At 42.5% G+C, this 15,428-nt stretch overlaps 1 protein-coding gene across 1 annotated transcript in view; it reads left to right on the plus strand.

The window, feature by feature from the left end:
* Positions 1-3,936: 3,936 nt before the first annotated feature.
* gpc4 (glypican 4) overlaps positions 3,937-15,428 on the plus strand; it is a 33,197-nt gene continuing 21,705 nt past the window's right edge. Inside the window, exon 1 of the mRNA XM_022202958.2 lies at positions 3,937-4,814. Within this exon, the coding sequence (XP_022058650.1) occupies positions 4,658-4,814 (157 nt within the window). The 5' untranslated portion in view covers positions 3,937-4,657. The remainder of the gene's footprint in view (positions 4,815-15,428) is intronic.

Below are 15,428 nucleotides of genomic sequence, written 5' to 3' on the forward strand. Positions count from 1 at the left end.
CAAGGTCAATCACTGGCAGCTCCACACAAAACTGTCACTGCAAACACACCTCAAAAATCCTGCTTTGGCGTCCCGATTCTCTGCTGTACCTTTTCACACCCACGCACCCTCCACTCAGCAGATCCACATGAAAACACCATGATTATCCAGCTGTGCTATTCTCTCCTGAACTGGATTGCAGCTTTTAAGATGGAAAAGAGAGGCTGATTATTAGGTGATAAGCAAACGCTGGCTGCAGAGAGAGAACCCAGGATGGGGGGTTATACTCTGAATGCTAATGCAAGGCTGGAGAATGGGCAAACAGGCCTATTGAAATGCAGAGTTCATGTGTTTTCTTAGGGTAATATTGGGGCAATGTTGAAACAGCCCGCATTATGAGAGTGAAAGGTCAATTTGACGTTAGTCAGCAGGAAGAGTGAGAATAGCTGACGAGAAGGAATTGTTGCATTTTCTGCCTGAGTGAGTGAGTCCTTATGAATATGTATTCCATGGCGACACAAAGATGTTTGGGCTTGGGTACCTATACAAGTCACAGGGGTCATCAAACAGTGCATATAAATTAAAATAGCAACGTAATTCAGGTGCTTGGTCTCCACAGTCTAGTCCAATTTTTACCAAACTGGATGCTGAAATTCCTTGGGCGCAGAGAAAAGCCTGAGACATGTCATGTCGTTCAAAGCTCATTCATGTCTAATTACCATGGCACTGGACCATTTTCTTACCTTTTGTTGGCCCATTGAGAGGAGCGCCGGGCCCACGCTCTCCCATGCTCACAGCTCCAGCATCCTCCTCCTCCTCCTCCTGCTCCTCAGCCACCCCTGGCTTCCCCTGCAGCAGCCGCAGTCACACAGAATGAATGGAGCCGCCTGAGGAATGCGGACACAAAAGGAGGAATGTCATTTTGCCGAGTGCTACCCCCCAAACCAAAGGGACATGTGCGCGCACACACACACACACACAACACACAACACAGAAGCACCCCACAAGTCCAGGCATGTTTAAACGCAGGGGGTAAAATTCTTATGACTTCTTTTTAAAATTATGGCATCTGCAGACTGTGTGCAACCATTTGTGCACCTGGTAAGAAGACGACAAACAACTTCTTTGCAGTTTTCTTCTGATTGCATTCTTTCTTCTTGTTCCATATACATGCAATGCCATTGCTATTTTGTGCTGTTTTATTTATTTGTGTATTTATTTATCTGTATTGTTTTTACATGTTCCTGCAAAATTGACAGGTGCCAAATGGAACTAAGGTTGTTATATACAAGGACAATCGACTTCTTTTAAAATTACAAGATCTGCAGACTGTGTGCAGCCAAGTTAAGAAACAATTTGTGATTTTCTTTACAGCAGTCTTGTGGTTACATTCTTTTTTCCTTCTTTATATGTACATTGAGTCATTGCCATTATAAATATACATATATGTAATTGTCTGTGTTGTTTTTACATGGTGAGAGATAGGAAACAGAACTGTATTTTGTGTTTATAATGACAATAAAGCATCTTATCTGACTTTATCAAATGTGATAGCACATATGGTAAATGGTAAATGGTCTGTATTTATGTATATAGCGCTTTACTATACCTGCAAGGTACCCAAAGCGCTTTACATGATACGTCACATTCACCCATACATTCACACACTGATGGCGGAAGCTGCCATGCAAGGCGCTAACCACGACCCATCAGGAGCAATTCGGGGTTAGGTGTCTTGCTCAGGGACACCTCGAGCACGACGGGGCGATGATCAAACCGGCAACCTTTCGGTTGCAAGACGGCCACTCTACCCACTGAGCCATGCCGCCCCCACATATGATAGATCAAATGGGAAAAGTAGGTGTGATTATAGATGAAAAAGCCGGAACTAGTTTATTCATTTTGTATAACTTCAGTGAAAGATAAGCAAACAATAAATTAATGCCCTGTGTGACATGTTTAGCAGAAGTTTCAAATCTAAGTTATGACAATGGGATGGTCAAAGAGGCTATTTGTTTTAAAAATGTATGGATTTTTCTTTGTTTCTCAGTGATTATCCTGTTTTATGCAACTGAACTCACTTTCAAGTGTATGACACTGTTTTGTTCATCTGCTGTTATTTGTGATGCTTATCTCTGTCCACTTGTACAGCTCAGCCCTGCTCTCTCAGACTGTTTACTGTAGTTTACAACTCTGGATGTGCTATATGGCGGGCAGCTGCATCTTAGAAACACAACTGCTCCGTTGCTAGAAAGGACGCAGGCTGACCTGTGTTTGTGTAAGGAGCAGGCCTGTAATTTCTGACTCCATGGTTACTGAAACACTGGCCAGGTTTTGATCCAAGGGCTTTAAACAAACTAAGATGTACTGGACGATAGAGGCAGAACAGAAATAACACATCTGGACAAAAACATCTTCTGTTTCCTGTGCGTTCTTTACCATAGAGGCATTTGGTAAACTGTTTTTGAAATATATAATCATGTAACATAAATGCTTACATTTAATCTAGTTTTCCTTCTCCCACCATGGACTAAATCCAATTATAAAATGTAGTGGCTCTCAACATGGACCAATAAAAGTTGATTCAAAGGCCAGTGCGTCTCGGAGTGCTCACGGCATAAACTTCATCATCAGCAAAGGTCTGTCTAAAATTTGTGACGACTTGGACAGTCAGTACGGCAAGAGGGGAAAACAAATTATGCTTAAAACAAATGTTTGTTAGGAGGACAGACTACAGGAGGAGATTTGTAGCTGTCCAGCCCCTTACAATTCATCATTTAATGAGCTGGAATTGAAGACTCGGGAGGTGCTTTGATTTGTATGTTTTCCACTGGCAGAGCACAAACACAGTGGGAAGGTCTAAATTCTCCAGATATCCTGTGTTCACTACACTTCAGGAATAATCACATTAACAAAGTACCATATCCTAATCTGTAACCAGCTGCTGTGTCTGTAAAAAAGTGCAGTCAAAGCCACAGCTTTAGAAAATGACGTAATATGACATAATGAAGAAACCCTGTATTGGCTTTAAGAGTTCTTGATTTGGTTCCAAAGGCTCCTTAGCAACCTACACGAAAATGGTATACTGTCACTATAATCTATACATTAAAGACAGACCGTGACGTCATCCGTTGGTTTGTTAGGTTTTAAACCCTCCAGTTTGATATTTAACTGTTACCATCTTGTTTTTTGTAAACTCGAGAACACAAAACACAGTAGTGACATGTGAAGCACAAGGTAGCTCCACCCTGAGACAAACCCTGCTTCATCTAGAAAAGTGTGTTTTATTTTAGTGAGTTTACCAGGGTGTAACAGCTATGGACTGAGCATGGACTGTATATAAATGATGGATGTATTCACTATGATGTCATTTGTTGGTTAGTGAAAAACCATTTGAAAGCCTTGAGTTTGGAATTTGGCCAATGCCATCTCGGTCTTTTGAAACCGGACGTGATGAGTGAAGGGTGGATCTGAGTAATTTTATCATTTATTTTAATGTCATTTGAACCACAATTTACAAAAATAAACATCGTAATGTATAGAAGAAGACTTGAAACTGGTGTTTGGGACCGTAAACTAATTAGGAAAATGTTTACTGGGATAAGGTAAGATTTAAGATACTTCTACCTTCCCCTTGCAACCCCTTTAATTTCCATCTTTTTGATACAGTTTATCACTAATTATTTCATTAATTTTATGTTAGGACTGAGTGATAAACGTGACTAAAGCCTGCTTTGGTTCAAAGGATTTTTTAAAATCTGTTGTTATCTCCACACCAACAGTAGAAACAGATAAGAGAGAAATGGCAGAGCCCAGGTCAGCGAGGGGTCTGCATCAGAGGAGATCTGTGATTTTCAGGATTGTTGTTTATTTCTTTAAGCCATGTGTTCCAGTAATAAGTAGTCATACCTTCATGTTAGCTCCACCCTGAGCTCCAGTCCTGATTTTCAAGCCTAGTTAGCACCGGTCTAGACATTATGGAAGGAGAGAGATCCAGGGTCTGAAGTCCCTGCTCCACCCCTGGTGTTCCTGATCTCCAGGTCTTTGTCCCCGGAACTCGCACTCTCTCCCGGGTGTCCACCAGGGCTTTTTCGCTCGCATCTGGATTCCAGTACAACTAGCAAACACTCCAGCGTCCTGTCCGACACAAACCACGGCCTCATTCAGTTTGGAAAGAAATCAAGAAAAAGAAGACAGAAGAAAAAAAAAGAACAGCTTTCTCCCGGTAACTTTTCCACAGCCTGCTTGTCCTCCCGTGGTTTGAAGCTTTTCGTCGAAGCAGCAGTGCGACTCTGAGATTGTTGCCTCCAGTCTGAGAGAGAGAGAAAAAAGTTTTATGCGTTTGAAAACTGCAGTTTTTTTTAAGCACCTTTGTGTTTTTTCGGCTGAGTCTGGTACTCAGCAATTGGTTTAGCTGTTAAACGGACTTGTTTCGAGCAACTTCCCGGTATTTTTCGGTGTTTTTTCTGTCGGAGCGGTTTTAGAGAGCTGGCCTCAGCTGCTGTGAATGAAGTATCTGTTGAGCCGAAGAAACCAGCGCGTCTCCATGAGGAAACTCAGCGTGGGAGTCGCTCTAACTTTGTCCTAGCTTTTACACACACCTGAACGAACACATATATATATATTCTACTATTTTGCGCCGGCAGTTTTTGTGTTTTTTTTTTTTTAAGGACAGAAAATGAAGACGCTGTTGGTGCTGTGTGTGGTTTGCACGCTGGTTGTGTTGTCTGCGGCGGTGACTGCGGAGCAAAAGTTGAAAAACTGTAACGAAGTCCGAGCCGCTTACAGCTCCAAAGGTTTCAACGTGAACGATGTCCCCAACAAAGGAGTCAACGGTGAGTGGCTTTACAATCTGCTTTTACACTCGTTTTTACCTTTTCAGAACAGCGACTCCAAAAGTAGGGACCGTGGACCCCCCGTGGGTCTTGGAGAGGTATCCCACTGGTCCAGAAACAGGCTAACGAGAACTTTTTGAGTTAGTAGAGTTAGCTTAAAGTCACGTTAGTTTATTTTCATACTCGTGACATTTTCTCTCAGATTTGATGTTTGATTAAAAAGTAGCCAGTCTTTGGTCTGTTTCTTACCAACCTCTAAAGCAGTGGAGCCTTCAGCAGGGACTGTGGACCCTCTGTGGGTCTTGGAGAAGTTCCAAGGTGGTGCAAAGTTAGCTTAGCTTCATGCCAGTAGCATTTTCTCCTTGACTTGTACTGTTAGTTTGTAAAATTGGCAGCCTTTGGTCTGTTTCTGTCCTCTCAACCCTTTGATTTGCAACATAGGTCAAAAGTGACCCAAATCCAATGGAAAATGGGAAATCTCCTGACCCACACTGCATCAAAGGATTACCAGCAGTGAATCCTCAAGTGGGGACCATGAACCTCCATGGGTCTTATAGAAGGCTCCCAGTGGTCCTAACCCAAGCTAACTAGAAGTTTGAAAGCTTGCAAAGTAAGCTTTACTTCATCTGGGTGACATTTCCTCCCTCATTTGTACTGGTAATTTGTAAAGTAGGCATCTTTTTGTCTGTTTCTGTCTTCTTAACAGCAGTAAGTCCTCAAATAGGGACCATGAACCTCCCATGGGTCTTGGAGAAGTCTCCCAGTGGTCCTCACCCTAGCTAGAAAAGGTAGTTTATGTACGTGATAGTCGGGTTTTGTATCAGATTTTGGCTGTTGGTTTACAAAGTAGGCAGCCTTTGGTCTGATTTTACCCTCTTAATAGCAGTAAGTCCTAAAGTAGCGACTCTGGACCCCTATTGGGTCTTGGAGAGGTCTCCTGGTGGTCTTAAGGTAGGCTAAGGCTAGAAAAGTTAGCTGAAATTCATGCTAGTGGCATTTCCCCCCAATTTATTCTGTTAGTTTGGGAAGTCGGCAGCCTTTTGTCTGTTTTTGTCGTCTTAACAGCAATAAGTCCTCAAGTAGGGACCATGAACCTCCCACGGGTCTTGGAGAAGTCTCCCAGTAGTCCTAACCCAAGCTAACTTGGACTTTTCAAGCTTTAAAAATTAGCTTAATTTCTTGACAGTGACATTTTCTCTCAAATTTGTACTGTTAGTGTACAAAGTAGACAGGCTTGGGTGTGTTTTACCCTCTTAATAGCTAAATTAATGCCAAACGTAGAGATTGCTGACCCCCTTGTCTTGAAGTTTTCCAGTCACTTTATAAGTTAGCAAAGGTAGCATAAATAAATGATAGGTATTGTATCAAGTTTTTGCACTTCGTTTACAAAGTAGGCAGCCTTTGGTCTGATTTTACCCTCTTAATAGCAGTAAAAGTAGCCCTGTTGAGTCTTGGAGAGGTCTCCTGGTGGTCTTAAGATAGATTGACGAGAACTTTTTAGGCTAGAAAAGTTAGCCAAGATTCATGCTAGGCAATATGGAGACATGGTTTATTCATACAGACATACCTTTAAAGTTGTATCACATTAGGTTTGGAGCAAGTAGTAGTGAAACATTTAGGGATGCATTCTTCAGACATACAGTATTTGCTGCTGGCAAGACTTCACTGCTCCACTGGGCAAACACAGGCTTCATTTAGGAAATACTTGTACGTAATTCATAACAATAAAGAGGTATAATCAACACACAGACTCTGCTCCCCACTGAAAGAAGCCAGGCCCTTGTTTATTTCCAGGCTTCCTCAGGAGAGACTCCAATGGCTGTGAAGTGCAGGCAGCCGGCAGTGATTTAGTAAACAGGCCTATGCATTGTGAACAAGACTTAAGGAGGTTTTTCTCTTTCTCTCACGGTGTTAATTTGATTTTGTGGTTTCAGCATGTTTTGTGTTGAAGTCTACATCTGTTATTTTGCATAGCAGGATTCAATGCACCATTGAACCTCACTTAGAAATAACTGATATGTTAATAGCCACAGAAGTGAGAAGGCAAATCATTGCAGCTAATCATGAGATAAACCCAAGTAACAAAACATTATGCAGGGCGGGGGGGTGGGGGTGCTTTTACAGTAAAGGCTTGAGGAGAGCAGGGGAAGGGGGTTGGGACTTGAAATCCCACTGTGCCCTGCATACTTTAACCACCCCCACCCGCTCTCATTTCCTTTTAATTTTTATGGTGGTTAAAATAAATGGGCAATATGTATTCAAGCCCCTATATTCAGCCCTTTTTTGTTTGCCTATCTTGCCGAGGCTTCAGCATGAAGTTCTTGTATACAACTACAGAAGTCAGTCATCCAGGCATAGCTACTCTCTTGTTCATTCCTTTTTCTAAAAATATTTTTTGACTAATCAGTATTTTGCCACAGTTAAAAAAAAAAACATCTTCTCCTCTACGTACTTTCCCACATTTCAGTTCTTCCGGCATTATTTCATCTGACAAGGGTGACCAATTTGTATGTGTTCTCTTTTTTTGTACTGAAAGCGATCTTGAGTTTTCCTTTGCATAATAAGATGATGTTCACACTGTCTTTTTTGTTGTTATTGAGTCCTCAAGGGCTCATTAGAATTTGAGTTGGGTGTAACTGAGACAGAGAGCTCATTTTATTCCTGCAAGTTCTACGGGTCCTATTGTTTTCTGCCTGTTTGTCTTTGTGATGCTAAATGTCATTTAAAATGGCCCAACATGTCCACATTGGTCAGCTTTAATTGTCTTGCATCTATGGGTTTTGAAAGACGGATGTGAATGAGGGCAGTGTTATTGTACAGGTTTGTGTGCTATAAACACACGTGCCTTTTCCTTACAATAGATTCCTGGCGTATGTTGAGGCTTTAGACAGGGCCGGCCTCTATGAACAGCTCTTTGTCATTGATAGAGACTGAGATAATTGATCCATAGAAAGCAACAAGGTCTACTGTCATTAAAGAGAGTGTTGGGGGTCCCCACATACAAAAGCCCCACGCTCTTGAGATGTTTTATGTTGCTGGGGAGAAAACTCCAGATGTGCAGTCTGGATAAACTTCAGTCATGTTTGTGAGATCTTCACTTCTACACTTTGTAGTGGATCAAACTCCACACTTTAATTCTATCCTAAATCGAACACAGTCTGTGTTTAAATGAACTGGTTGTGAGGTTGCAGACGGGTTAGACCATTAATTACATGCAGATGTATAACACATAATTTGTTTCAACAGTTATTAGTCAAGAAAATGGTTCAGTGGAAGCATCTGTTTCAATTAGAATATTTGTAGAAGTTAAGATAAATCATAAAATATTTTTTTTCCAAAAATGGCTAGCGATTTTTATACAAGTTTACCTACCAAAATATATATATTTTTGCTTCAGCTATAGCTGTGAAGATTTATTTGGCAAAAAAGACATACTTAAAAATTACACACTTGCTTCGCCAGATGTTCTATACTTAGTTTTTGAAATGTTTACCTCCTTTAATACATTCTCCATAAATCACATTTGCAGAATATGAGTCTTATTGGAAACACGGGGCTCAAAACTTGCCTTTTATAACCACGAACATTGTGTGTTATTGTTGGCAGTGAGGAGATAAGAATGTTTGTTACCAGTGAATCTACTGATGGGCTTAGCTGAAGCCAGACTTAAGATTCAATAAAGATGTTTTAATGCAGTGAAAGTGAAATGGAAACCCTGATTGCTTCGGCATAGACTGAATTAAGTGAAAGAGAGGAACAGCAGGCTCAGTTGGTAAATTCCTTGCTGATCCCATGGTATCAATCGTTTACCACTCACGTGGAAGCAGTTCAAGACCTCGTTTCCAAGTTTCTCGTCTTCTGGATGATGATTTGTTTAGGGTCTGTGGTTGAATACTTCACTTAAATGGGAAATAAATCACGCTGACATCCTTAATGATGACAGATAAATCATGTTGGTAATCATACAGAATGTAAATAGTGGTTTTACTGTCTGACTATCTGCTAATAGTAGGCGCTGTTTATCTTTCTTAATAGTTACATTTGATATGGTGAAAAATGATAGTAGATATCTACTGCACAGCTGTGACAAGCAGCAGCTTTTCAATCGCTGCCTGAAAGCAAAGCAGTTAACTCTGACCAGCCTGGTTTCTGTCATGTCAGAGGCTGCTATGGACACTCCGCTTTGTAAAAAAAACATACAATCTGTTTTGGTTTACTCTGGCTGTCAGATTTGATATCGCGCTTCAGGTATGGGACGAGGGGAGAGATCAAAGAGGAGAAGGTCTTTTTCCCTCCTTTCAGCACGTGTAACATGCCCTGTTCATAATCAATTCAGAGCAATATGACTGAAACATAAGCGTGCATGACCTCAGCGCATTGGCCTCTCGGTAAGCCGGAGACATTCTGCAGTCTCACATTGTGAGGGCTCTTTCCCCTTAGCCAGTGGCAGCATGCCCTGCATCATTACGGTTTGGGAAATAACAGGTTGGGCTATTGCAATGGGAGTCTGCAGATAAGATAAGAACAGGGAACTAGGGCATACTCAGCCTGTGAGAGTTTTTATAGTTCAAAGACCAATATTTGAGTGGCTCTGCTCAGCACAACAGCAGCACAGTATTTTGACACTTGTAATAATTAACAATTCAACTACCAGTCGAGTGTCTTACTCTCCTCTCAAGGTCAGTCATAAAGCAAACCGTTATTGTTGTAACCTTTCAAAAGTCTTATCATTGACAAACACTTGAGTGCCGCACATTGTAATGAAGCCTGATTGCTGTTTGAAAATCAGAGAATTACTCTCTGTGCGATAGTTTTATGCATTGCCAAAAAGGAAACCCTCATATCAGATGTGTAGCAGCTTGCAGAAACTCAGTTGTTAGATTGTGTAATTGGCGTATTTACTGATTATTTAATCTTATCTCCCATATTTTACATTCCCAGCTCCCTCCTGTTGGAGCAGTCTGGGATGTCAGGAATCCAAAACCTGGTTGTTTATTGTTGTAAAGTTGTGCATGAAAGCCGCTACTAACAGGCCAACAGAAATAGAAATGGTTTATGTTGTAGCTTATACTGAATTACACATTACCAGTCAGTTTTACCGATTTGTATTCCTAGAAAAACCACAATTGCTTGTGTAGTCACATGAACTGATGTGGAGATCTTCATAAGCAGCCCATGTTATGTAACAGAATCTTTCTTGAAGGCATATAATGAATGGAAAACTTCAAAGAAAGAAAGATAGTGTTGAGTTTTTTGTTTGTTTTACTTTTCACTTTAAGAATATTGTAGATCTGCAGCTGATTGGAATGTAGGCTCGTTAATTACAGGTTTTCTACCATGGCTGATGACGTTCACTCAGATCACGTAAAACCCACATCTATGTGACTTCCAGGTCCCACATTTGTAACTGTGGGCCTTATCTTTCAAAAGACAGAGCACTCATAAGTCTCACTTTTGTTCTTTCTTAATTAGTACATGAGAGGATAGCAACATTTTAAGCCCAGACTGGTTTTTGTGAGGTAAAGAGGAATCAAACAGATTCAGGTGTGTCATTTCAGAAACTGTCTTTGGACCCACCCATAGGTGTGGTTACAAACAAAGGAAAATTCACACATGTAAGTGTGACTCATGATAGTTACAGAGAATTACTCATTGCGCATAAAAGCCATATTTTGGGTTAGATTTGGACTTGCTGTACATGAAAAATCATTGTCTATGTGTGAGCGAGTCCAATTAAAACCTAATGTTATCAGGATTTTGTCCTCAGAGGAATAAGTTGCTCAAACATTGTTATCAAAAATTGGTGTGAAGAGAAAATGTGTGCAGGCTGAGTTTAAATAAACACCTCGCATTAAAGCCAGCACATGCACAGTAATCTTTGATAACATTCCTGAGGAATGGAGTCTGTCCATGCGCTTCTTTTCACTTGCCTTTTATGCCTTCTTTGACCTCTTCTGAAAACCAGTGTTAAGATAAATATTTATGTTTTGACATTCCAGTATTAATAGTGTAATGTGAAATAACAAGTGAACTTCAGCCTTCATAGGTGACCTCAGCTTTTGTTTTGCCCAGATTAGGTTAGATGAGGATATGCAGGCAGGACTCATTGGCACTGATGCACACAATATTCTTTTTAGACTCTGAATTCAAGACTTAGAAATCTCGCAGACTAAAGTTCGTGACAGGTTAATGAATTGAGTAGACAGTGAACACTTGACTGGAGATGGTCCTCTGCTGGGGTTCCTCAAAGATCAGTCAAATGCAGCGATAATGTGATGGTTCCTGTTGCTTTCTGCCCCGTATATCTTCTCCCTAAGCCATCAGTTTAATTAAGTTTATTTGTCATGAGGATGTGGTCTTGTGAACCAGGTTGTGACTTTAATCGACCAGATGTGGCTGTAGGAGGAAGGGAGGGCGGCTACACGTGCCTGCTGGCTCTTATCAGGTTCCTACTCTCGCAGCGTGGCAGCGCCGAGATCGGTGCTCTCGTGTCGTCCTGTTCTGCTCCGATAGCAACAGCTTCTTATCGTTGCTTCCACACAAATCAGCTCATCACGGCGTACTAAAAAAATACAGACTGCACACGGAAGAAAAACAAAGAGGGGTATTTGGATCCTGTCCGATGGGTGAAATGATTTTGTCTTTCTGGACCTGAATTAGTCGTTGGGCAGCTTTCTTCTTCAACAACTCTGGAATGTTAAGTTTCTCTCTTGGACTCATTTAGTATGCTTGGAGCGTTGCATCAATTCAATAGCGGTGTGTGAGCGCGTGTGTGTCGACTGAGTGTCCGTAATTCCTTTGCATCCTTTGCTGTGGCCCGTTACCAGCCCCCCCCCCCCCCCCCCCCCCCCTCAAATGGCCAAGTGAGCGACAGATCAGTGGGGGGTGGATGCTCTGTGTGGGAACAATTGAGCACCCCCTTTTAGGCTGCCCTGCCTCCCCCCTCCTCACCACATTCCTCATCGGACCACCAAGACCTGCACACGGGAGCCCCGGAGCTGGGAACACACGGCAACAAAGAGAACGCCGGAGAGGCTGACTGAGGCATGCAGAGAAAGAGAAGGGATTTGACTGACAGGGAAAGTTTTGTACCGGGGTCGAATTGAATATCCAGGAGAAACTGTGTGCTAAGCGGGAGCCAAAGACTGACCGTGTATGTGTGACACAGGCTTAGGGAATCTGGGGAGGTAACTGGATGCATGCATGCACTGTGAATCATCTTTGGCCAGCCGTGCAAACTTGCACATACAGCCAGCTCGTCTTAGTAATCCTCTGAGCACACGTGTCTAACACAATACAAGATTTTCAACAGGTTTTTTTTTTTTAACCTGAAGGCCTCACAATACATTTTTGGCATAAGCAGCCACAGTCAAACTTGACTGTATCATTTGGAGGGCCTCTGCCTGATGCAAGCTGTGAGAAATCCTGATCTGACTTTGTGGTTTTCCCTATTTTCAGTTGAGGGGAGCGACCCCCTGAAATTCCTTGTTAACACATCCTGTTTGCATGCTGTTAAAAGTCGGCCGTCTCTTTTTCCTCCCCTCTGTCCCAACTGAGATATCAGTTCATTTTCTTCTCCCGCTGCTCGCTCTCTAGCAGCTCCTCTGGGAGGTTTTGTTTCGTTTCTAGTCTCTCCTTTCTTCCTCATCCCTGGGTGATTTCCTTCCTTTTAAACAGGCAATAGTGGTTTACTGGCACTTTCCTGGCCTGCTGCATTCAGCCCACCTTGCTCTTGTCTAGTCTACTTTTTACCTTTGTTGTTTTCTCGGTGCAGAAAGACTTTTAAATGAGCTGCATGCCAAAACTAAACCTCATCTCTCTACAGCTTTGATATCAGTTCTGATGAAAAGGGAGGCACCAGTAACACTCTTTCCTCTTTGATGCCATGAACAGAAGAGTATAGAAGTTTACTATGTCGCCATACAAGATGAAAAGAGACATGCAACATCAAAAACAAGAATTTGGCTAATAGTTTGCCATGAGGTGACAGTATATCATTACTGTGAAGACACTAGCTTAGGAAATCTCTGTCTTGAAACACATGGATGCGTATTTCAATGTCAAGTTAAGTACTTTAAGCCAATATGGACTCAATATTAAATCCCTGCTCAGTATATCGGTGAGTTGACAGCTACTCCTACGCTTTCTGCACGGTGGCTTTCAACACATAAGCACCTCTCCAACATTCAGCTCCTCAGGCCGCTGAAGTTCTGTGCAGTTGAGGCTTCGTGCTGTAATTTTTTTGTTCCACTGATATGTGAACTCGTGTTTGTCTCCTTTGTGTTGAGCACCTTGGTGCTAATGTCACTCAGCCAGCTGTGAGGAGTGTGACAAAGGGCCACTGGCTGTGATCCCAAGCTGCAGGGGTGGAGTGTGAACCCCCTCGCATGACACAACGAGACTCCACTTACTCACTGAAGTCATCTCACCAAGTAGCTGCCAGTGGGACAGTGTGGTTATGATGTAGGTGTAACTCGACCAAGGTTAATTGATTTCCTATGAAGCCGCAGTGGGCTTGATGTCCGCGTTGATAGTCATGATCATCATTAGGATTTGTGTGACACGCCAGAGGCCTGTGCGGTTTGGGAAAGCGGTGAGGGAGCGAAGCCAGGGACTTGCCTGGGTGTTTGGGCTGAAACCCAGTGCTGGGTGCAGGCCAGAGGAGCTGTAATCCCTGCTAATTACTCCCAAAGCCTGCATCTACACTCCCACTGACAAGGCCGTCACTCACTTAGCTCACTTTTCCAAACTGCCGTTAGCTTAATAGGTTTCCTAATATTTACCCGATCCCTCTGTGTGCTGCTTGCTCTTGGATTTATTTTCATATAAATTACATTGTTTGAGATCAAAACTTTGGTCTTTTATTCTGTCCGACAGAAAAAAGGCAACAGGCGGGTCTTTGGCTGCTTCACACAGCTTTGTGAATTTGACGATTTGATGCCGTGTGCTTAAAGCAGATCATCAAAACTCGAATTTGAAACATGAGGGGAACAACAGCCGACGTCCTGCTGGCTGAGAGCCGATAAGTGAGAGAGGAAACAAAGTCACACACATAAAAGCATCAAATACTTTATGTGATGGCTCCAAAACTGCAAATCATTTGGTCACTGTGTGTTTTTTGTGGGCAGAATAATTAGTCGTTGTGTGGGAATGCAAGAGGCTGCACCAGGGGTTGAAATATTGTGCGTCTTTGGAATGCCAAGAAGTTTTGATTTCTCAACGTGTTCAGTGCATATGATCAGGAACAAGCTGAGCCATCCATGACTGAGGCCCATTAAACTATTGCACCGTAAGGTTTAGACTTTTTAGTCCCTTTGACAGTTGGCGATGAGTGGTTCTCTTCCCACCGCCTCCACTGGTGTCCAGTTTCGTAAGGCCCAACAGGTATATCAGAATCTTTGTTGCCCTTTTGTAGCTTTGAGCTTCCAGAAACCTGATCATGTACCTGACCTCATTCTGCCTGGGGGGCTTCGCCAGGCCCCGTCCTGCCTCAACATCTGGCGGGCTTCAGCTGCTTTTGGATGTCTGTTATAAACATTGTCAAAGAGCACCCTGTCCTTAGGTGGGGTTCTCTAGCTTTTACTGGCAACGATGAAGCATATTGTTTCTGTCAAATCTTCTAAAAGCCCTCATATTTTTCAAGAGAATTGGGATTTTTTTAATGTGGAGTTGGAAGGAGGGGTGTTTTTGTGCGATTGATATTGTGCAGCTTTAACAATGCATGTGACAAGGCCACAAATTGTTGTAATCCTCCTCATATATTCAAGTGCGTGGCTCTCATGCAGTGTGTGAAGCACATCTTAAAGAGGACCTATTTGTAAGTTCAACAGTAGTCCATTTCTCTGACAGCACAACAGTGTTTGCGCAGGGTCCCATGGTAAAGCACTTGGCCTAAAGTAAAGAATGTTTTTCATCTCCTCCTTTAAAGTCTGTTTTCATTTGTGTGCCATGAGTCAGTGGAAAGATGGAGGGCCGGTGTAGAGGGACAAGCCAGGAAGGTCTTTTGTGCCGCTTTTTTCCCTCCCCCTTCCCTTGTGATAATCACGCTGTGCTGTAACTTGTTCTCTCCGTTTGTCTGCAAAACCTCTGCCTGTCTCTGCAAATCTTAAACATAACAGTCTCGTTCCCTCTTTCACTCGCTCGCATTTCCTTTGCTCGTTCAACACACACAACGTACACACAACGTACACTGGCTGACAAAAGCATCAAGGTGGAATCTGTTGTAAAAGCAGTAGGTCAAACACTGCAAATCTGCGGCTCATCAAAAGGCACGTAGCCTGAAAGAAAGATGTGGAAAGGGTGAAAGATTAAGCTAGTTGTTTACGTGAATCATTGCCTCCGACTCCCACTGATGCATAATGCAGTTGTCGAGAGAAGTTTCTTAGCAGTGTGACTTGCAAGTGTTTTGCGCTGCGTTTCCTTTTATGTACAGTACGTCTGTTAGGTGTACATAGCTTGACACAGATTGCCATGTCAGAAACCAGCTGGCTTAGTGGTGGGGCTCGCTCAGGACTGAATGTCTGAATGGCAGTCAAGCCAATCAGCAGTGGTTGATTTATTTACCAGATGGAAGTTAAACAAGTTGCAAAAAGGTTTGTGTGGAGCATGCTATGC

The sequence above is a fragment of the Acanthochromis polyacanthus genome, chromosome 10 (genome assembly GCF_021347895.1).
Source record: "Acanthochromis polyacanthus isolate Apoly-LR-REF ecotype Palm Island chromosome 10, KAUST_Apoly_ChrSc, whole genome shotgun sequence".
NCBI lineage: Eukaryota > Metazoa > Chordata > Actinopteri > Pomacentridae > Acanthochromis > Acanthochromis polyacanthus.